Consider the following 23,459-nt stretch of genomic DNA (forward strand, 5'->3'; position numbering starts at 1 on the left):
CCTCTGAGCCATCATTGCCCATGCTACCTCCACATCCCTTCCAGGACTCTCCCCCCCCCTTTACTCCTCATTTACAGCAGTTTCACCTTCCTTCCTTCATGCTGCAAGCCCCTACCTTTCCCCCTGCCCCTGGAGTCCCTCGTTCACCCCCTTCCATCCTCCTCATGCCTCACACAGAAGCCTTCCCCAAAAGTCCCATCCCCCAGTGCAATGCAACACAACCCCCTCTCCATTAGAAGTCAGGAAGCACTTGCTATGAGCGAGGCAGTATTTGAAGCCCCTCACTGGTAAGTGCGGCAACTGTCTCTCACAGGTGGCCTCTGAGGTAGGTAGGAGCACCGATTCCACTTTGGGAGGGAGGGAGGGAGGGGACAGAAGCACAGAAAGGTTAAGCCACTTGCCTGAGCTCACACAGCAAATGACATTCTTCAACAATACCCAAGGAAATACCCGGGTAACTGCAGTAGTAACGCCCTCCACTCCCCTGCACCCGGGTGCCCCAGCGGGTGCCCCAGCGTATATACACGTCTGCCCCTGATTCACCATCGGCATGCCCCTCCAATGCCTGAAATTTATCCCGGGCTAGGCCGGCAGCACAGCAGCGAGGAACGTTTATGGAACCATTGCTGAAGGCTGGATGGCCTTCCAAGCCCACTTTCCATTTATTTGTTCATTTAGCCTTCGCAACACCCCTGGAAGGGGTTGACTATTATCGCTCCCGTTTTGCAGAAACCAAGGCACAGAGGAATAGCTTGCTCAAGATCACACTGGCCCAAGACATGTCAAAGCCAAGACCTGAATCCCTCCCCCCACAGCCCTGATACCCCCATCATGTCCAAACACCCTCAGATCATCAAAGCACCACCACCCCATCCCACCCTCGAGTCTCCCCATCCTGGACACGCTCCTCTCTCCTTCCTGTGACTTTCTCCCTCCCCCCACCACGTTCTCCTGGAACGGCCTGACTGCCCCCTGGTCCCCCTGCAACTCGTTCCTCCCTCTCCCTGACTCCTGCGTGTACCCTCCCCCCTGGGCACCACAACCCCTGCTCCTCCAAGGGGTCAGAAAGCTCCATCGGTGCCCTTGCCAGTACCACCCCAGCAGCCCTCCCTTCCGGGAGCCCTCATCACACGGCATGGGGGCCCTCTCTCCACCTCCCACTTTGCACACCCCACGGGGGCCTTGCCAAAGTGACTTCCACAGATTTTGGTGACCTCCTTGGCCCTCTCGGGCCACCTCTCCCCCTCCTTTGCCCTCGCCCCTCCCACACCCTCTTGAGCCTCTATAGAGAACCCTGCTGTGTCCCCTACAGCATCCTAGGTTTCCTTCTTACTCCCCAGTGCCCCCCATTCTCATCCCTGGAAGCCTCCTCCTGCCTTGAATTCACACACCCTTCCTTCCGCCTCCTTTAACTCGCGGCTGCATTTCATTTCCATTCCCTGCGCCTTCTCCCTGTGCTCTCCCCAAACTGCCAAACCCCCCCCAATCCTCTCCACATCGCCTGCGTTCCCTCCTTACCCCCTTCCTCCGCACGCTCCACACCCGCTCTCTGCTCCGGCATCCCCCATGTCCCCCACTTCAGTGTCCCCCGCTCTCCCTGGTGCCTGGTGCCACACTCACCCCGCCAGCCACCCCACCCTCCTCCTCAGACCCTCCACTCCCGGCCCTAGTGTTCGATACCCAGCTACCCACGCAGCACCCCATTCATGCTCCGGATTGCTGACTCCCCGCCCTGCAGGAGCACACACAGTGCTCTCCCCCCGGGCCATCCCTCAGCAACCCAAGCAGCCTCTGGAGCCCAGTGGCCAGCTCTTGTTCACCAGATCCCACACGGGGACTGCAGCAGCATCCATGCCCCCGCCCCCACCCCAGAGGTCCCTCTCACACACCCAGCATCCCACAGCTCAGAGCCTGCTGCGGTGCCTGGCGCCCCCTCTGGTACTCGGCCCCTCCCCGTGTCCCCATCTCCACGGGTCTCTCCGTGGCCGGCACAGAGACCCCCACGCGGGAAGCCAGCCCCCTTCCACGTTGAGAAGTGGCACACACAAGCAGGTGCAGCTCCCCGTGCAGAAGCTTAGCCATGTCTCAGCACACGTGCCCCACACAGGCACAGACCCCCTGGGGGCAGGGAGAGAGGCGCATGGGGACAGAGATACACGGAGGGGGCCGCGGGGGGAGGGGACAGGTCTGGCAAAGGACAGTGGGTGTTGGGAAACACAGCCGCAGTCCCTGGGACACAGACCCACTCCATCTCTCTCTCTCACACAGACACACACAGTCACAGACACACACACACACAAGTCCCCAGACAGCCTCGCTATCGCTCCAAGTCACACACAGAGACAGACGCCGTCAAACAGGGACACACAGATGGAAACAGTTGGGGGGTGGGCTAGGAGCCCACCATCTCTCCATCCCGCTCTCTCTTACACACACACACACACACACACACACACACACCCCACAGCTGCAGGCAGTCACACACGCACGCACACCGACACAGCCCCAGGGACACACGCACAGTCGCACAGTGACACGCAGCGGAAAAAGAGGAGGGGAGGGGAGGCCGGGGGCGGGATGCGTGTGTGATGAGGGGGATGACTGTGAATGGGAGAGAGGGGTATGAATGGGGGGACTTGCCAACTCTGTGAAGGGGTGTGGGGAGACAGGCATAAGAGGAACGCGGGCCTGGGGTGTAGGCGCCCGAGGGGAGGGCTCCACAGAGCGGGGGCGCTAAGGGTGGCAGAAAGGGCAAGGGGGCCCGACCCCCGGAGTGGAGCCCGTTTGGAGGGCCTGCCTAGGAGGCGGGTCTGGGGGGAAGAACTGAGGGGGGCCTGGAGGGGCCTGGGGAGGAGCTGGGGCGGGGGAGCTCGAGGAGAGCGGCCCGGGGAGGGGGATGCGAGGAGGAAGGGCTGAGAAGAGGGGTCTGGGAAGGGATCAGCGTCGAGAGGTTAGGGGAGGGGGCCGAGGGGCCGCTTGGAGGCGGGGAGGAGTCCCAGGGGTGGGGGATTCGCGCTAGGGGGAGGGTCGTCACAGCGGGCCGGGGCCTCCGGGTCGGGCCGCGGAGAAAAGGGGCGGCGCGCTCCGTTACCTGTAGATATACCAGACGCTGCGCCGCCGGGGCCCCAGGGCCGGCCAGCTGGAGGAGAGCGCAGGGGCGGCTGCGGCAGGGAGCCCCCACCCGGGCCGCCCCCGAGACCCCCGCCGCCGCCGCCGCCGACCGCAGACAAAGCCATCGCCGCCGCGGCCCCGGCCCCGGCCCCGGTCCCGGTGCCGGCCGCCCCCGCCGCCGCCGCCGCCGCCGCGTCCCCGTCCCCGTCCCCGCTCGGCCGAACCCCCGTGTCCGGGCCCCCAGGCCCCGCCTCATGCTGACCCGCGCCGGGAGGGGGAGGGGGAGGGGGCGCGCACCCTCCCGCGGGAGGGAGGGCAGGGCCGGGGGCTCACATGCCGGGGGGCGCGGGGGCGCGGGCCGCGGGGTCGGGCCGCGGCGGGAGCGCGAGGACCGCGGACGGCGCCGGCTTCAGCACCGCGGACAGCTCCGGAGGCGGGCGGCGGGCGCGAGGCTTAACCCCTTGGCGTCCTGCGCCGGGCGGGTGGAGGGGGCCGGGCAGGGGGTGGGGAGGGGGCCGGGAGGGGAACGCGGGGGCCCCCTTGGCGGGAGAAGGGGGAGGGGCATGGCGCGGGGGGGGGAGGAGAAGGGGAGGCACTTCCGGTCTGCCCCCCCCTTAACCCTCCTCCCCCCTCCAGAGCCCTCCCGCGCAGGTGCAGAGCGAGGGAGAGCGGGGAGAGGGACGCACAACATCACACAAGATGCCTCGCAACCGCGTGCGGCGACGCGCGGACCGAGCCCCACTTCCCGAGCAGGGACACCGCGGTGCGGGCGGCCCCGGGAGGGGACACATAGTCCCCCACCGCAGACAGACACACAGTGCACCCCAACACCGTCTGGAAGGGCCGGAAAGAGAAAGCCAGGACGTTCACACCGGGTGCCAGAGCAGCGAGAGACACCCCTCCCCCCAAAGAGGCCCAGGCGGAGGGACGTCCACACGCCACAGCTCCCACAGCTCTCGGAGAGCCGCAGACCCCCGGGGACAGGAGAGAGGCCGGCCCCGGCTGGGCGTGACTACACACGGCAGGACTGCCCAACTCCAGCAGGCTGCAGGGTCACAACACAGGCCGGGCCACCCCAGACAGGGTCCGGGAGAGCAGGGGGTGGGGGCAGGCGGGAGGAGGAGAAGCTCCTCACACACACACACACACACACACACACACACACACACACACAGTGATGCATGCCAGCGGGCACAAGGAGTGGAGGAGAGGGGAGAAAATGCACTTGACAAGACAGAGCTAGAGGGAGAAGGAGGAGGAAGAAGCTGAGGGCCAGAGGGACCACCTCCAGGCAGCTGGCAGAGCAAGGGACCCCCAAGCCAGAGCCAAGGGGAGACCCAGCGTGACACTGACAGAGACAAGAAGCAGCGGCTGATGGGGAAGACTCGGGGTGGGGGTGGGGGGACCTTGATACTCACCCAGTGCCCAGAGCCGGAGACGTGCCAGGCGAACACGCACAATGGTCAAGCGCCTCGGACGCTCGGGGCGCAGGGTGGCACCCCAGTCCCACCCTCTCTTCCCATGTTGTCCTTCCTCTTCCCCCACCCCCGACCCATCCCCACTGGCCAGAACACAGACACAAAGGTTTGGACACATTTAATGGAAGGATGCTACGAACAAGAAGACCCTTCCCTGGATCAGGGGGAGCAGTGGGGGAGGGTGTCAGCTTTCAGATGCCCAATTATGACCATCCCTCCCCCACCGCCTTACTCTTCTGCAAGCCCAAGCCCTGGAGGCCTCCCCTCTTCTGCCCTCCCCTCCCCCAGCACCCCAGGTCCTGAATTCCAGATCCATCAGACAGATGGAAAGGCATGCATACACTTTTAGGTGGCAATGTGTACACAGTGGCATGCATTACGAGGGACAGGCATGTGCAGAGACCCACCTGTCCATGGGTAGTAAGCAGACACACCAGACATCTCTGGAAACACGGGCCCTCATTGTCAGACACACAGATGCAGGGAAATAGATGTGCAGAGCCAGCCGCACGTATTAGCCACAATCATGCACCCCAAAGTGACGGCTACCAATGCACCCATCTCTACAGAGCCGGACAGACCCTCTCATGGTCACGGGCATATGCACAGGGCTATACATCTCGGGGGCCCCCATTCACACATGCACACAGACACGGGTCATGAGCACCTGCAGCGACACACAGGCAAGAACACACTCAAGGACGCTTGCCTGTTTAGACCTTCACGCGGGGAGGGGGAGGACTTCAGCTTTGTTCGTGCACACACACGTCCATACAGCCCCAGGCACCCCTTCCTTCCCATTCCTGACCCCCTCCCCCCCTCCCCTCTCACCTCCCTGGGCCAATCCCATCCATCAAACTTCCGAAGCAAGTCAGCCAGCAGCCAGGGAGGGGAAAGGCGTCAGTGTGCCTTCTCCCCACCCCCACCCGGGCCCCGGCTGGCTGTGCCCGCCCCTCCCCCCACGCCGGCTGCCAGGCGCGGGATGCATACAACTGCTGCACGGGGACTGCACAGAGATGCAGCACATGGAGGAGACCGAGCTCCCCAGCCTCCCAGGCATCCCCCCCGCCCCCCGCCCCCTGCCCCAATCCACTTCGGGGTCTCTGGCTACCCCAGAGCTGGGCAGTCTCAGCGGCTGCCAAGGACGGTTTGGGAGTGGGCTGTGGGGTCTGAAACAAACTCTACCTCCCCCACCCCTGGATCCAACTTTAGAGGGAGCAGATGAGAAAGCGGGAGGAGCTCAGGGATGGGAAAAATATTTAGAAAGTGGAGTGTAAGGGAGGTGGGGGTGGCCCGAGGGTGTGAGGACATTTACCTTGGGGCATCAAAGCTGTCGTAGGAGCCCACGGTATAATGCCGGAAGAGCCTCTTTGCCTTGTCACTTCGGCTTTCTGTGGGGGATTGCGGGGGAGGGGAGTGGACGATAAAGGACAACCTTGGACTTTCACTCTAGAAACCAGGGGCCAGCCCCCGGGGTCCTAGCCCAAGCCTTTCCATTTACCTCCCAGCACCCTGCCCCCAGGGGGAAGGGGGAAAGGAAGGAATCTGAGAACCCGAGCGAGCGAGCGTAAGCTGGGGACAAGTTGGGGCCCGTTGTTACCTTGCTTTGCCTCCTGGGAGCGATTGGCCACCTCTTCCAGGCAGTCGGAAGGGAACCAGCCGACTCTACCTTTGACCTGGCCTTCCCAGAAGCCTCCTTCCCCGATGCTAAGCACTGGATGGGGAGTGGGGGAGACACAGAGACATTTCATTTCCGCACTGCCCACCTGCCCAGTCCCCAAACCTGATGCACAGCCTTTCCGTAATTCTTAGCACCTAGCATGGAATCTGGCCCAAGGGCACCCTTAAGAAACATCCATGGGAAGGGGGAGGGGGGAGGAAAAGAAGCAGTCATGTCACTTCTGCACACTGGTTTCCCAGACCCCGTGGGGACATCAAGGGACAGTGGGAGGAGTTCTCATCCTGGCGCAGCGGAAATGAATCCGACTAGGAACCATGAGGTTCCAGGTTCAACCCCGGGCCTCGCTCAGTGGGTTAAGGATCTGGCGTTGCCGTGAGCTGTGGTGTGGTCACAGACATGGCTTGGATCCCGAGTTGCTGTGTCTGTGGTGTAGGCCGGCAACTGTAGCTCCGATTAGACCCCTAGCCTGGGAACCTCCATATGATGTGGGTGCGGCCCTAAAAAGACAGGAAAAAAAAAAAAAAAAAGACACTGGGAAAAAGAACAGGTTTGGACATGTCCACAACCAGCTCTCATCTTCCCTGGTAACTGGTCACAACTCAAGTTGTTCCATGAGGGAGTTCCCTTCGTGGCTCAGCAGTTAAAGAACCTGACTAGGATCCATGAGGATGTAGGCCTCACTCACTGGGTTAAGGATCCGGCGTTGCTGTGAGCTGTGGTGTAGGTTGCAGACGTGGCTCGGATCCCATGTTGCTGTGGCTGTGGTGTAGGATGGTGGCTACAGCTCCAATTCGACCCCTAGCCTGGGAACCTCCATATGCCTCAGGTGCAGCTCTAAAAAGAAAAAAAAAAAAAGCTTGTCCCATGACTCCATGAAACCTCCTAGGTCAAGTTCCACACCCCCATCACTGCCCCTGCCGCCTCGAGCGGTCTCTTTTGTCTCTTAATCTCTGTCTTCTGTTCCCAGAGCCCTCCTTCCATCTCTCTCTGCTTCCCCTGATCTAGAAGGAAGAGCGGAATCATCTCTTTCCTTCTCTCCACTGCTGGTTACTGGAGGCCCCTTCCTGCCGTCCCCACCCCTTAGCCATCAAGCACACACCGCCCGTCCACAGAGATGGATGGCAGGGACAGCTAGTGTTTCTCCAGCTCGCACTTTGGGCCACGATCCTCGGGGGCGGTGGGGGGGGTGCTCATTAGCCCCATTTTACTGATGGGGAACTGAGGCTCAGAGAGCCAAGGTCATTTGCTCAAGGTTTTTTGGGTTTGCTGGGGTTTTTTTGTCTTTTTAGGGCTGCACCCATGGCATATGGAAGTTCCCAGACTTGGGGTCGACTGGAGCTGCACCTGCTGGCCACAGCCACAGCCACAGCCATGCCAGATCGGAGCTATATCTGCAAGCTACCCCACAGCTCATGGCAACGCCGGATCCTTAACCCACGGAGTGAGGCCAGGAATTGAACCCACATCCTTAAGGATACTAGTCAAGTTCATCACCCCTGAGCCACAACGGGAAGTCCTGCTCAAGGTTTTGCAGCCTGCGATCAGCAGAGCCTGGACTTGAACTCAGCTCTGGGCTTTTAGCGCAGGTCTTGCTACCTCTCGGTTCCAGCACTTTGCCGCTGCCGTTTCTGATGACGACAATGACGACCAGCTGTAACAAGCACACAGTCGTCCACCTGTCCAGCCTTTTTCAGGGCTCTGTCCCCATTCAGTTCTTCCCATCCTTTACTCACTCGATCCTTACCCCTTCCCAGGAGATAACGACCAATTTCCCCTTTTATAGATGAAGCTGAAGCTAGAAGGGAAATATCTCTTGCCCAGGGCTGCCCCAAGCCACGTGAGGATTAGGACTGCGGCCATCAGATGCTCTTCCCTGCACAAACCACCTCCGCTGAGAGCATCTGGGGAACCAAATCGAGGAGATGCTCGAGGCCGAGGAAGAGAGCAGGAGATGGGATGTCCAGGGCCCCGGGTTCTCGGCCGGCGCTGGCACATGGTGGCCTCGGAACCATTAGTCATTCATCAAACAAACATGCATTTAGTGCCGGTCATGAATCAGATACCAGGCACTGGGTAGAGCTACTGGGAACAGTGAATGTGGTTCCCGCCCTGGCAGAGCTTCCAGACTGGCAGCCATTGGAGGCCCAACTCTACAGGTAACCCCCCGCCCCGACCGGAAACTGAGGTTGGTGCTTGGGGGAAACGGGGCATTAGAGAAAAGCCAGATGGGCGTATATAAATCTGATGGCAAAGGGGTCCGGGAAGGTGTCCCACAGGATGTGGCATATAGGCTGAGACCGAAGGATGCTGGGAGTGGAGGAGCAGCGAGAGGGAGGAAAGGTTTTCCAGGAAGAAGGAACAGCATGTGCAAAGGGCTTGGGATGGAAAAGGAGGCGGGGCATTTGGGGGATGGGGAGAAGGATGGGCTCTTCACCCTGAGGGTGAAGAGGAGGGGCCTGCGGGCCAGGCTCTGGCACTTGGTCTTCATCCTGCGAGCAGAGGGAACCTGCTACCCCATCGGGCAAAGTTCAGTGACATCATGGGTGTGGCTGTGACTGAGGAAACGAAGCGTCTTTTAATGAAAGGGGAGGATGTGAAAAGAGGGCAGTGCCTGGAATCGCTGGGCCATTAAACTGGGCCTTGGTGACACATGACCTTGCCTTCAGGAACACGGGTGATAGGGAGACAGACTGCAAAACAGATGCAGTTACACAACCTGCCTGACATGCTCACCTCTGCGCTCTCTTCGAAGCCCGCTTACACCCCATCTCCTATGGGAGCAACCCCCCCACCCCAGCTTCCCCAGCACCTGGGGTCTCTCTCCTCTAAGTGCCTGTAGTGGGGGCCGCTTGCAATAACGACGGCTGGCACTTATACGTGAATCACTGCTTTAAGGGCTTTCCATGAACCGACTCATTTCATTCTCACGAGGGTCCCATGGTACAGAGAAGAAACTGAAGCCCAGAGACGTCACTAGGCTGAGGTCACCCCGCTAGGAAGCGGCAGTACCGGGACTGGAACCCGGGCAGCCTGGCTCTCAACCGCTACACTACTCTGCTCCCCCGCAGCCTGGAGCTGGGCAAAGAATTCCTCCCTCCGCCTGGAATTAACTACCACATCTGCAGGGAGCTTCCTGTCCCCAAAGTGCCATTCTGTCCAAGAACAGGTGTCTGCGGCCCTGCAAAGTTTGCACGCGGGGACACTGGCCTGCTTTTCCAGAGAAAGACAGGGAAACTGAAAGAGAGGCAACCCCTCATGATGGCAGGGACTGTTCAGGGCGCCCTCGGCATGGCCCCGGCTCCACACAGCCCGGGGTTCCACCCAGTTCTCGGATGAGAACACCTGGCAGAGGTAGGACGTGAAATCCAGGCGGCTTGGCCTCACACTCCAGCGGGAAAGACCTCGGGCTGGGGCTGGGGGACCTCAGGCAGGTCACTTCCCCAGCTGAGGCTGTGCTCCCTCATCTGTGCTGTAGGTTCCTGATCCCCGCCCCCCCACCCGCCCCGCCGCCAGAAGGGTGACCAGGAGAGAGACGGGACCTCGCTACCCTTGATGCTTCTCTGCACTGGAGAGGGCATCTGGGGCTCCCTGCGGTCCTGGGACGTCCTGGGCGCTGCAGAACTGGGTGTCACTGCTGGGCCCCTCCCTGAGCCCAACTCCCCGACTCCCCCCCCTTGGCCGCAGCCCAGCCTGGCCTCGTACCTTTGATCTTCTCGCCTTTGCTCAGGGAGATCTCGCCCTCGGCTTGGGCCTGGTAGGACTTGACAGCCATGAAGGAGCGTCCGGGGACCGCTGAGTAGAGCTTCCTGCGTCTCCCGCGGCTGCCCAGGGAGCCCCCAGGGCCCCGGGGCCCCCTGTGCCCCCAGCTGGGCCTTCCCGGGGTGTCCCGCTGGAGCTGCATACACAGAGGGTGTGAGAGGCAGGGGAGCGCAGAGGGAGGGGGCGCTTCTGGGAGAACAGGGGTCCTTGGGTGGGGGGAGATGGAGCATCAGGGTGGGGGAGGGGTTCTGATTGCATCTTCCGGCTCTGGCGTCCTGGGGGAGGAGGGCATCTGGGGGCTCCGCCTGCCCGCCGGTTGCTGCTGCCCCCCCCCACCCCCCGCCAGCCCCCTTTCCTGCCTCCTGGCTTCCGGCTCTGCCCCCTCCCACGATCCTGCACACTCCGCCTGATTCAGCTTCCTGGAGCTGAGCTCTGACTGTGTCATCCCTGGCTCACGAGCCTTCAGCGACTCCCAGCTTCCTCCTGGGTCGGGGCCAACTCCTCTGCCCGCCATTCCCAGCCCGCCACGGCTGTCCTCCTCCCTCCCACGTCCTCGGGTCCTGCTGGCCGGCGGCAGCCCCCTTTCTTACCCTCCCAGAGCCAGCCTGGCCTTTTTTCTCCCAGAATGCCCCCTGCCCATCCTTCCCTTGCCTCCAGCGGCATCTCCAGGCTTGGAAACCCCGCCCCCACCCCCTCGCCCATCCCCCCTCTGTTGGGCTGCCTCTCACCTGGCCCAGTCTTTCTGCCTGTCCTTGGGGGCTGTAACCAATATTTCTTTGGGGTACCCCACCCCCAGGCCCCTGGCATGGAGCAGGTGCCCAGCTAAACTTTAGTGTACGGGGACACGGGTGCAGGACCATGGTTTACGATGTCCTCATTTCCTCAGTGGTCTGAGGTTGGGACCAGTGAGCTGATTGGATGGGGGGCCCAGTGAGCTGAATGGATGGATGGGGGGGCCAGTGAGCTGGATGGATGGATGGGGGGACCAGTAAGCTGATAGAGAGGGGGGAACCAGTGAGCTGGATGGAGTGAACTGGATGGATGGGGGGGGCAGTGAGCTGGATAGACTGGAGGTGGGGGACCAGTGAGCTGGATGGCCGGTGGGGGGACCAGTGAGCGGCATAGACTGGGGGGGTGGCGTGAGCTGGGTGGACGGGGGCGGCCAGCCATCCTGAGGACAACAGGTAGGCAGCTGGGCTGGCCTGGAGGCGGCTGTGGCTCTGAGGAGGGGGTTCTATTGGGATCGGGGTCACAGGACCAGGGCTGAACCCTCCCTACCTGGGCCGTCCACGGGGCTGCCTCTTTGCCTCCTCAGGGTGCCTCCCGCGGGATGGGGAGCGGGCCCGGGCACCTCGGGGCTGCTGGCACTTCGGAGGGTCCCAGTGCTGAGCTTGGTGCTGGGGGCTGAGGGCTGCGACTGGCCCTGGGGCCCTGAGGTAGGGCCGGGGGCCCCGGTAGACGAGGTTCCCGGGGCGGCGAACACCATCCAGTCAGGCAGGGCCATGCTGGTATCACTGTTGGCCCGCAGCAGCGCGGGGGGCACCGTCAGCCCTGCGCCTGGGGGTCCCCGTCGCCGAGCTGCATACTTGGGGGACTCCTGGAAGGGCACTGAGGGGGCACAGTAGTGGGGAGCAGAGAAGGTGGGGGAGGCATGCAGGCAAGAGACATGGGGGAGAGGCAGGAGGGGAGGAAGAAAGAGATGAGAAAGAACAGGGGACCTGGAACCACAGCCCTCCCTGTGCTCCAATGGTCCTGGTCCTCTAAGGTTCTCCCATCCCATCCTGGCCCCCAAGTCGAGTCCGCTGACTGCCCAGTCCCACCGTGCACCGCCAGGACCTCAGCTCCCCCCTTAGCCCCAGCTCCCACTTGCTCACCCACGTCCTGCTCTCGATGGTTGCGGATCAACTCCCCCAGTTCAAAGTTCCCAGCGATCACTGCCACCTGGAGGAAGGGCAGGGGGACGCAGGCAGGACAGAGAGAGAGAGAAGGAGAGAAAGAAGAGGGAGAGAGAGAAAAGCAGGAAACACTAGGAGGTCTGTAGCCAGCCGCCCCCGGCCTCCCGCAAACCTTCACCCCAGCAACTCCGCCCTCCCTCCTCCCCTAGACCACCTGCGTCCCTCCCAGCACCCCAAATGGTCCCCCTTTCTTATCCCCTCTGTGTTCTTCAGCCCCCTTCCCCCAACCAACCCCGACAGCCCCAGACCTGGAAGGGGGTCTGTCCGCTGTTATTCTTCACATCTTTGTTGGCCCCTCGATAGAGGAGGATCCGAGCACACGTCTCCTAAGAAGGATGGTCAGTGGCCCGGGGTGAAGGGGAAAACAACCAAACAGTTAAGGTCACTATGAGTGGACACAGACACTGTCCTCAGAACTTCAGGAAGCACCCGATGGACACCTGTCCCGCCCAGGACAGCAGACGCTAGCCCTTTCACGGTGGCTGGTCCAAACTGCGTGCAAAATACACACTGAATTTCAAGGACTTGGAACGAACAAAAGTAATTTAAATATCTCTAACCATTTTTATATTGATCACATGTGGATAGTTTGGATACACGGGGTCAAGGAAAATATGCTGCTGAAATCAATGTCACCAGTTAGAGCTTGCGGCAATGCTGGATCCTTAACCCACTGAGCGAGGCCAGGGACCGAACCTGCGTCCTCATGCATAATAGTCGGGTTCTTAACCCCCTGAGCCACAAAGGGAACTCCTTTTTTTTTTTAATGGCTCCTGGGACATTTACATGTGTGAACAATTAAAATAAAATGAAATTGCATGTGTGACTGGGGTTATATTCTATTGGACGGCAGGAGCCTAAACCAGGGTTTTCCTGTCTTCAGCATTGCTGGCACTTGGGTCCGGGCCGTTCTTGGCCTCGGGGGTCTATCCTGCGCACGGCAGGACGTGGTGCAACATTCCTGGACTCGACCACTAGATGTCAGTAGCGCTCCCCTCCCCAGGCCTGACAACCAATAATGTTTGCAGACTTGGGCAAATGACCACTAGGGGGCCGAAGCGTGCGGGTCGAGAGCCGCCAATGTAAACCTCCGGGAGGGCTCCTCAGGCTGCATACCAGGTATTCAGCACTTTAGAGGCAGTAGCTCCCCAAGCATCACCCACCAATTCCAGAAGATGGAGATTACTGCACCCATTTCACAGATGAGGGAACTGAGGCTCCAAAAGGAGCTCAAGCTGATATTGATCGGCCCTCAGATTCGAACCCAACCCAGGCTGGTCTGACTCCTTGCTTTTTAGGGCTGCACCTGTGGCATATGGAAGTTCCCACGCTAGGAGTTGAATCAGAGCTACAGCTGCCGGCCTACATCACAGCCACAGCAATGAGGGCTCCAAGCCCTGTCTGCAACATATATCACAACTCGCCACAACGTGGGATCCACAACCCACTGAGTGAGGCCAGGGATCGAACCCACATCCTCATGGACATTAGTTGGGTCCATAACCTGCTGAGCCACAGCAGGAAATCCCCCGAACCTTTGCTCTTAATCACACGCTCTGCTAGACCCAGAATTCCTGTGGCAGTGGGGGTAAGGTTGCCATCAGCATCCAGACCAATTTCTTACCAATGTCATTCTCTGGGTCAGACCTCAAGTCCTTGCTCTGGCTCAGGAGACTCCTGCTGATCTGCCTGCCCTGCCACCCCCTCCTCCAGTCTCACCAGCTTCAGCTTCTTCCACCTTTTTGCTCCCCATATTCCAGCCACACTGGCCTCCTCCTTCCTCTGACGGGCAGGCTCCTGCCCCAGGGCCTTTGCACCTGCTGCCCCCCTCTGCTTGGAATTCTCTGCCCCTAGATTGCTGCATGGCTCAGTGGCATGATTCTTCAGGAAGGGCCTCTCTGACTACTCTGTTGAAAATAACCCCTTGTCCTACTCCCAGTTTTATTTTTATGATACCTGCTATGTGCCAGGTATTTTTCTAAGCCAGAATGAACTCATTTTCCTCCTCACTCTGACTCCCTGAAATTACATTTCTATCTAGCATCTCTCCCCCACTGCCTTGTCCATTTCAGAGAGACATGGTTTTGTCTGTGCCCCCCCCATCTGGAAGAATGCCTGGCCCCTAAGAGTTGTTCCATAAACAGGCGCCAGATAAAGTCCTCCACTTTTGTCTTCTTGGCCTGGCCAAACCCAGCCTGGCCCCCAGCTCAGCTCCAGCCCCGATTCCCCAGGTGCTAATTCAACCAGCAGTCACCAAGCTTCTCCTCAGTCTCACCCTCTTCATGTGACAAACCCTTCAAGGATGCTTGTTTGGGTCCACCCTGCAGGACAGGCTCAGAGAGGGCAAATCCATAGCCAAGGTCACCCAGTCAGTCAATGAGGCAGCTAGGACTCAAACCAAGCCTTCTAAGCCGAATGTTCTAATGTCCACCTCTCTTCCTCGAAAGCACAGTTCAGTTGCCTGAGGGAACCACTTGGACAGCAAAGTCGTCCTGGTTCTTTCTCGGGGTATGTTTGTGAGCACAAGCATGTGTCTCTGCACGCGCATGCTGCCACCACAACTAGCCTAAGTCTCCTAACGCTCTGCGTGTTTCCGCAGATCTGCCTGACCCCCCACCACCTTGGACAGGTCCAGAGCGTTTTTTTTTTTTTTCTGTCTTTTTAGGGCCACACCCACAACACGTGGAGGTTCCCAGGCCAGGGGCCGATTAGGAGCTACAGCTGCCGGCCTACACCACAGCCACGGCCACGCGGGATCTGAGCCACGTCTGCGACCTACACCACTGCCCACGGCAACGCCGGCTCCTTAACCTGCTGAATGAGGCCAGAGATCGAACCCACATCCTCGTGGATGCTAAGTCGGGTTCGTTAACCACTGAGCCACAATTAGAACTCCGCCCAAAACATCTTTTTCAGCTCACCCAGCCAATTCCGTCCGCTTCTAGAGAACTTCGTGTTTACTGGTGCGCTAGCAGTTCTCTCACTGTTCTGCCACGATGTGTTTACACATCTGCCTCTTCACCAGACGGTGAACCCCCCCCCCCACCCTCCCGAGGGCCGGAGCCTCGCCGGGTCTGTTTCATCTCGCATCCAGGCATACAGTAGGCGCTCACGAAACGTGCGTGGAAAGGATGAGGATGGAGGAGGAGGAGCTGAGTAGCTCAAAACTCATTCGTTCAGGCCATTCATTCCCGCACGGAGTCATTCAACCGATCTCGAAGCAGACACCTGGTGAGGGTTCTGAGCTGGGCGCCGGGCATGGCCTCGGGGATCGGCATGGCACCTGACCCATCATTCATTCATTCGCGCCACTCATTCCTTCAGCAGAGGTGCCTCTAAGCCTACTACAGGCTGGGGCCTCGGGACAGAGCGATCATCAGACTTAGGCCCCACCCTTGAGGAGCTTGTGGCCTGGACGTAAGCTTGACCTTCACCGCCAGAGGCGACAAGGGCCTGCCAGGTCTGTCACTGGCTCTGGGCACTGAGATGCTTACGGCCTGGGAGGGAAGTCGAGGGGAGAGAAAGCAGAAAAAGAACACGCGTTCAGCAAGCATCCATTCGCCAAGCACCGTGCCGAGAGCAAGGCGAACTCTCACCCCCGGATCCTCTGCAAAGTAAGGTGTTCCTGACCCGCAGATGAGCAAGAGGAAGCTCAAGGGGAAGAGACAGCGGCCCATCTGACCCACTCAGAGTAACTGGTCCCAGTCGCTAAGTGAATACTACATTTTCCCCATTCAAATTACTGGTGGGGAGTTCCCTTAGTGGCGCAGTGGTTAACGAATCCGACTAGGAACCATGAGGTTGTGGGTTCGGTCCCTGCCCTTGCTCAGTGGGTTAATGATCCGGCGTTGCCATGAGCTGTGGTGTAGGTTGCAGACGCGGCTCGGATCCCGCGTTGCTGTGGCTCTGGCGTAGGCCAGCAGCTACAGCTCAGATTCGACCCCTAGCCTGGGAACCTCCATACGCCGCGGGAGCGGCCCAAGAAATAGCAAAAAGACAAAAAACAAATTACTGGTGGGGCGTGTGTCTCCTGATCGGATCCTGATTGATGAGGTTAGTGATAATTATTATTATTATAGCTGCCTTCTGGGAATGAGCACTGAATATGCATGATCTTTCATCCCCTTGCATCAGCTGACATTATTCCCGTTTCAGAAAGCGGGACGGAGCCTCAGAGAGGGGCCGGGACTTGTTTGGGGCGCGCAAGGCCCATGGAACCGGGAAATCAGAACACAAGGCCTGTGTCAGGGAGCGCGCGAGAGAGACAGACACTCTGGGGAGGGGAAGTGCCGGCGCTGCGCTGGTTCAGTTTGACAAACACTCGGTTCTGCCTCTGCGGGCGCCGAGCAGACTGCTTGCTGCCACAAGGCAGCACGTGGCTACCTGCCACATCCTGGCACGGCAAGTTCCAATGAGGCAGAAGGGGCTGGGGCTGTTCTGGAAGACTTCCTGGAGGAGGAGGGAAGGGGCTGACGGATCAGCCTCTGTGTGCCAGGCTCTGTCCTCCTAAGTGCTCACGGCAATGCTCCCAGGGGACACTGGGGCTCTGGAGGCTGGAGGGGCCGGGGGGCAGGTGTGTGTGTGGAGGGACCCAGAATGGCCTGGTGCACAGGTGGCAAGGTTGCCGAGGTCATCAAGCTAAAAGCCGCATCCCTTGCCAACCCAACTGGCCATGACCGCACAGCGCGAGTGGGTCCATGAGATCCCCGTGCCCCCGGCAGCTCCTCGCTGTTCACCTCCACCTGGAACTCCTGAACTGGGGACCAGCGCCCCAGCCCTGAATAGCTACGGTGTGCAACACACCCTTGTCCCTTTGGGGCTGTGGTTTGGCCTTTGCCCTGTCCCCTGCAGTGGATGTTCCACTGGCGCCTGGATGGAGCCCCACGAGAAACCGGATGCTCAGAGCCTCTTGCATTTCCAGTAACAATCCTGACGGCTTCCCCTGTGGGTTTTTGCACAGGCTATGCCCTCTGCCTGGAACTTCCTTTCTCCGCTCTTCCACTCGGCCACCTCCTGCTCACCTCAGTGCGAAACTGTACGCCCTCCAGGGTGCCACCTCCATCCCCACCCCAAGGCCAAGCCCAGACTTGAGCTCCCATAGGTACCTGGATTCCCTGTGCCCTTCCTCTGAGCCCTGGAGACCGTAAGGGAAGGGCGTGGCCCCTGAAGGGAGGGCTGTCTGTCTCGAACACTACCCTGTCCTCAGCACCCAGCTCTAACACACAAGGATGCTGCTCAGGCAACATCTGCTGAAGGAATGGATAGATGGATGAGATGGTGAAAGAGCAGAGGCTGCCGGGAGGCTGGAGTGAGGAGGAGGAGGGTGTGGGGCGGCCGCGCGCTGGACAGACCTTGTTGTAGAGGGCGCAGATGTGCAGGGCTGTGTTCCCTGAGGCGTTCTGGGCTCCGGGCTCTGCCCCGTAGAAGAGCAGGTGTTCCAGGTGCTGAGAGTGGCCCCGCTGGCAGGCCTGCGGGGAACGGGGGTCGAGGGGGCCCATCAGACCCTGCTGACCAAGGCCTCTGTCTGCATCTGTCACCTCCAGGTCAGGGAGCCCTGCCTCCACCTTCCTTCCTTCTTTCAACCCCTGTTCCTGCTTAGGGAGCCACGCTGTCAGCTTCACGAGTCATTCCAAGGCCCAGATCTCTGGGTGTCTCCTCCTCCAGCCTTAGCCCCTAACCCTAACCCCAACCCTAACCCTAACCCCAAACCCAAGCCTAACCCCAACCCCAACCCTAACCCCAACCCCAATCCCAACCCTAACCCCAACCCCAATCCTAACCCCAACCCCAAACCCAACCCCAACCATAATCCCAATCCTAACCCCAATCCCAACCCCAACCCAACCATAATCCCAACCTTAACCCCAACCCCAACCCTAACCCCAACCCCAACCGTAATCCCAACCCTAACCCCAACCCCAATCCCAATCCTAACCCCAACCCCAACCTACCCCAACCCCAATCCCAACCCTAACCTTAACCCTAACTCGAACCCTGATCCTCATCTCAGGGACCAAGGTTGCCAAGTCCCGCCCCGTACCTCCTCAGGGGCCTGGTGTTTACACCCTCATCTTTTCCCCTTTGAGGACCATGCTGCTTTTACCCCCACTCTCTGTGAGGACCCCAGCATCTGGATCCCTAGCCCCTTGGACCAGGGTCCCAGATACCTGCCCCTCTCAGGGTCCGGGCACTGCCCAGGCTGTCCCCCGCCCCTCCTGGCCGATCGGAAGCACCTGGTGGATCTCCTGCCAGCCGTTCTCATCAGCTATGCCCAGCTGGGCCCTGTTGTACAGAAGCAGCTCACAGCAGCGGGGGTCACCCCCCACCATAGCCGTATGGAACAGAGGGGTCAGGCCCCGGCGGTCCTTGTAGTTGGGGGAGCCTCCAAGGTCCAGGAGTGCCTGGGATGGGGAAAAAAAAAAGATGATCGTCACATCAGTCCCAGCTCATTCAGAAGGGCCAGTGGGCCAGGGAGTCCTGGGTGACTCGCACTGGCCAATGCCAGACCTGGTTCTGCCATGATGCCCTTGAGCGACCTTGAGACTGGCCCTACCCCTATCAGGGCCTCTCTGGTTCCTGTGAACAAGGAAGGGACTCAGAAGATGCTCTCAGAGGACCCTCCCACTCTGAAATCCTGCCCAGCCTTCCCCCATGGGCAACTTTGGATGAGCCATGGAAGCAGCTTAATGCCTCAGCGCCCACCTACTCAGCAGGCTGGTTGTGGGGAACAAATGAAAGAACAGAGTCTGGATGCAGGAGGGCCCCTGGCTGAGTGGGAGGGGTCATTATGACCAGGATCCCCAGGATAAGGCACAGAAGGAGGCCTGGGAGAGGGCAAGCTTGGGTTAAGGCAACTCAGACCAGCCTCCCTGGGGCCGGGGGCTCGGGGACAGGGAGGGGTCCCACTCAAGGCACAGCTGGGCCTGGAAGGCTGGTGGCATTGAGCACGTTAGGACGGAGTGCTGGCAGCAGCCCGGAGTGAGGAGAGCCTGAAGTGACGCTGGCCCACCGAACATTTGCGGCGACGGAAAGACTCTAGAAGCGTACCGTCAAATATGGCAGCCGCGTGTGGGCTACTGAGCGCTTGGACATGGCCAGCGAGGCTGAGAAAGCAAGTTTTCCTTGCAGTTCATTTCAATCTAAACAGCTCTGTGGGGCTAGTGGCTACTGGATGGGACAGCTTAGGCCTGGGGGCTGCAGGAGCATAAAGAGGATTTGTCAATTACAGGACTATAAGGCAGACTTTTGGGGCTGGTGTTGGACTGCCTTTAGGACTCTTCAAGAAAGGCAGGGAGGGTCCCTTAAGCGGGAGCATCTGTGGATCCAGGTGTTTATCAAGCAGCTCTCTATCTTTGGGGGCTGTCTGTCCTGACCTGGGAATCAATCACCCTCGGGCAGGAGGAGAGGAAGAGTGTTTTAAGTTACCCCTGGGCAAGCTGTCTCCGTGTATGTATTTTGAGAGTCTCTGAGGTTTGTTTATTTGGGAAAACACACTTCAGGCACTGTGCTGGAGGAGGGGATTTTTTTTGGGGGGTGGGCTGCTAGGTTGGGAAGGGTGGATAGAGGGGCCGTGTTGGGAAGTGCGAGGCCCAGAGTCTGGGGAGGCAGGTGTAGGGGCTGTGTCTGCAGGGTGTGTATGGAGGAGGGTCTGTATCTGAGAGCAGAGCAGGGAGCTCGTTCTGTATTTTAAAGGACACTGGGGGGTCTACACCTCAAGGAGACAGAAGTAGGTGTTGGTGTTGGGCTGAGTCAGAGGGAATGGAGAAGTACTGGGTGTTGGTCGAGGTCTATGATCCACGTGGAAAAGGATCCATGTGACCATGAGCTGTAGTTGATCATGAACCTTGAGTCAAGGCAGGGGGTCGGGGGAGGGGGGTGCACCTAGAGGTCCCAGGAAGGTCTCAGGTTCTGTCAGAGGAGTGACAGGGAAGGTGGAGGGAGGGTCCGGGGCAATTCACCGGGTGCAGTCCGAGCCGGAAACAGGGCAACCTGGGGGGTGTCTGTGCAGGGCCCCAGGGGGTCTGGCATCTCACCGTGAGAGCGAGGCAGTGACGGGCACAGGCGGCCTTGTGTAGCGCGGTCATGCCATCCCGGGCCCGGAAGTCGATGTGGGCCCCGCCCAGGCACAGGGTTCGAATCACCTCTACCGAGCCTTCTGTCTGGGCAGCCAGCGTCAGAGGCGTTTCTGGGGAGTGGGGGTGGGGAAGGCCGGTCACAGGCAGCCCCTCGGCCTCGTTCGTGACGCCTCAGCTCTCCCAAAGCCCCTCCAGTCCCCTCCCTACCTCCTGAATCCGAGTCGTGATAATTGGGGTCCAGCCCCTTGTCCAGCAGCCTTGCCACCTTGTCGGACGTCCCGAGCTGCACGTACTCCAGAAACTTCTTCAACCCCGTCTGAGCAAGAGAGAGAAGACAGGCTGGTCAGGGCACAAGGGAGTAGAGCTGGCTTCAGGGGCAGCACTGTCCGCAGGACACAGACAGCAAGTCACACGTGTCATTGTAAAGTCCTTAGTATCCATCTTTTTTTAAAAACAGGAAAAGGAACTTGGCAATTGTATTGAAATTCATTTTAATGATCTATCACTTTTTAGTCCACTAGAGCCACAATATCGCTGATTCCCCGGGTCAGCCGCATGAGATTTATGAATGAGACATTTTACTTTTGGGGGGCAGGGGTGGTTCCTGAGTCTTGGAAATCCAGTGTGCGTTGCACACTCACAGCGAGGCTCATTTCAGACCTGTCACGCCTCAGGTACGTGGTGGGGGTGGGTGGCTGGTGCTTTTCTGCAGGGGATGCTGCAGGTCTGGATGGATGGAGTGTTTGGGGGGAGAACAGATGGATACCTGGGGCTGGGGAGGAGAAGGAGCCAGGGAGTTTTCCACCCAAGTGTCAGGAGCCCTTCACTTCCCTTCTGACCAAGGCAGCCCCCTGGCTTCCTCCCAGCTTTAAGGGACCAGATGGGACACAGGGGACATATGGATAGGGTCCGAGGACTGGAAGCAATGCATGCTGAGATCGGGGGAACAGTAGTCTGTCTGTGAAATGGCCCCTAGGCAGAGGGACGCTCAATGTCAGAGTCACGGCCAGAGGCAGGGGTGGGGGGGAACCTGTGTGAATATGGGGGACTCAGAAGGTGAGAGGGGAGATGAAGAAAGTGGGAACCAAGTGGAAATGGGGGGGCCGGGCAGAGACACAAGGAGCAAAGGGAGATGTTAAGAAAGGCTGTGATGGGGGGGTGGTCAGGTCACTTGGGGTCATCTCAAATGCATCACCGCCTTCCAAGTTCAGTGGGGGACCCTGGCAGAGAAAGGGGCGGCTTGGGGAACGTGGAGGGCTGCTGGGAGGAGGTGGGAGAGAAAGTGGGTGGAGGGGGGGGAGTTTTCTCTCACCTTCGTGTGCAACTTGGCCAGCTGCTTCTCATCCAGGTTGGTCTGCTTGTAAACTCGGGTCTTGTATCGGAACTGGGGCGGGGGGAGCCGGGGGCCGGGGTGGCGGGGGAGACAGAGACGCAGAATCAGGGGCCTGAAGAGGAGGCTGGACCTCCTTCTGAGTTGGGGTAGAAACAGCCCCAGAGCCTTGGCTGGGTGGGCAGAGGAGTGCTGGGCCACTGTGGGTGCATGGACTGCCACTCCTGAGGAGCCTGGACCCCACAGGGAATGTTCTAGAATACCTGCTGTAATTAGGAATCCTTTCCCAGTTGGACAGGCGAGGGGACGCTTGGGGTAGGGAAACAACTGGCCCAAGGCCACGCAGCTGGTCACAGGCCAAGTGCATGGTAATTTAAGTCAGGCCTGACTCTGATTCTTAGACACCCTGAAAATCCAGAAGGGCCCACTGGGTTTCCGCTGCCTACGGTCTTGGCTGGGAGCAAACCGGGGAAGGGACAGATGTGTCTCAGGATATGCCTTCTCTCATCTGCGAGGGGCCCGGAAGGCTGTGGGCCTCACCTCCAGATAGGGTACCCCCTTCTCGAAGGACTGGGGATACTCCCGCAGCAGCCGCTCCTCCTCTAGGAAGTTGGCGTCGCGGCCCGAGGTGGCGGGCTGGAACAGGCCGTAGTTGAGGACATCCTGCAGGCTCTCGCTCAGGGCACAGAGCACCTGCTGCTTGGCTGTCCATATGGTTGCATCGGGGTTGAAACGCAGGCATTTCTGGGGGGGGGGGAGGCGACAGGAAGGAGCCTGAGGTAGCTTGAGGCGGGGGGACGGTTGATTCTGGGGACGGATTTGGTGGGTCTGGAAACGGGGGCCACGTGCAGCCCCAGAGGCCCCCCACCCCCACCCCGGGGGCGGCCAGCGGTCACTCACTGTCTGGTGCAGGTCCGGGATGCCAATCCTGAAGACCATCATGCTGAAGTGGGCGTCGTCCGGGACAGACATGGAGCGGCCCTGGAGGCCTCGGACCGAGGCCAGGCTACCAGGTGCCCCGCTGCCTCGGCCCCGGGTCCCCCGGGGGCCTCTCCCGGGCCCGTCTGGGGAGCTGTCGGACTCTGAGCCCCCCTCGGGACACTCGCTGGCACTGTGGCGTTCCTCGTCCTCGCTGGACGCGGGGCTGTGGGTCATCGTGGGGCCACGGGGCGACGGGGGACAGCAGCATCACAGGCGGCTGCGGGAGGGCCAAGGGCCACGGTCAGACCAGGAGCCCCGACCCCTCAGAGGCCACGGGCACACTCCGTGGACAAGCGGTCAAGGGCGGCCACACCACGCAGCCCGAGGTAGGCAGCAAGGAGACTGGACACACCCCCCAGACACTCCTCCCGCCTCCGAGCTTGGCATGCCTGGCACGCGCGTGCGCACACACACCCCCGACCCTGCCCGGCTGCCTGCGCGTCTCCTTCCCTGCCCTTGGCCCTGCTTGCAGCCCCCCGCCCCTCCTGCGCCCCATTTTGCCGCTGACCCAGCGTGGCAGTGTCCCAGAAACCACAGAATCACCGCGGGAGCTACTGGCCCACTTTGCCAGGCCACGGATAATGAAGCTAAAATTAGCTGAGGACAGACAGGTGGATGACCCGCCGGCATGCTGCCCTCCTGGCCCCCGCCTGGCCCCTCACCCGAGGTTCCCATCTTCCTCCTGGAGAGCAGGTGGGGGGCAGGGAAGTGTAGTAAGGAGAAGAGGGAGCTGCCTCGAGCCTAGGGCATCAGGAACAGGAGGCCATGTGGTGGAGCGGGTGGAGCTGGTGACTTCACTGAAGTGTGGCTGACAATGTGTACAGAGGGCACTGGGGAACCACCTCCTAGGGGGGCAGGGGTGTGGGGATGAGCGTGTCACTGGGCATTGCACCATGCATGCGGTGTCCTGGGGGAACCACAAGAGGTGGCCTGTACAAGTTCCTGGGGGCATCTTGAGGGGGTGGGGAGGCCGGCTCTGGGAGGGCTGACCGATGGACAGCAGAGCACGGTGGCCTAGGTCTGTGCAGGGTGGTTGCAGCCGATCTGTGGGCGTGTTTGAGGCCTGGCGAGGGTGGGTGGATCGGCATT

General features: G+C 60.3%; 1 protein-coding gene across 1 annotated transcript in view; it reads right to left on the reverse strand.

Moving 5' to 3' along the window:
* SHANK1 (SH3 and multiple ankyrin repeat domains 1) overlaps nt 1-22,544 on the reverse strand; it is a 44,210-nt gene extending 21,666 nt beyond the window's left edge. The window contains 16 exon segments of the mRNA XM_003127374.5: nt 5,421-5,447; nt 5,905-5,980; nt 6,190-6,303; nt 9,973-10,116; nt 10,119-10,165; nt 11,308-11,389; nt 11,392-11,637; nt 11,904-11,970; nt 12,233-12,310; nt 17,336-17,452; nt 18,218-18,385; nt 20,018-20,169; nt 20,267-20,375; nt 21,372-21,443; nt 21,930-22,133; nt 22,290-22,544. Coding sequence (XP_003127422.3) covers nt 5,421-5,447; nt 5,905-5,980; nt 6,190-6,303; nt 9,973-10,116; nt 10,119-10,165; nt 11,308-11,389; nt 11,392-11,637; nt 11,904-11,970; nt 12,233-12,310; nt 17,336-17,452; nt 18,218-18,385; nt 20,018-20,169; nt 20,267-20,375; nt 21,372-21,443; nt 21,930-22,133; nt 22,290-22,544 — 1,958 coding nt within the window.

Source organism: Sus scrofa, chromosome 6 (genome assembly GCF_000003025.6).
Source record: "Sus scrofa isolate TJ Tabasco breed Duroc chromosome 6, Sscrofa11.1, whole genome shotgun sequence".
NCBI lineage: Eukaryota > Metazoa > Chordata > Mammalia > Artiodactyla > Suidae > Sus > Sus scrofa.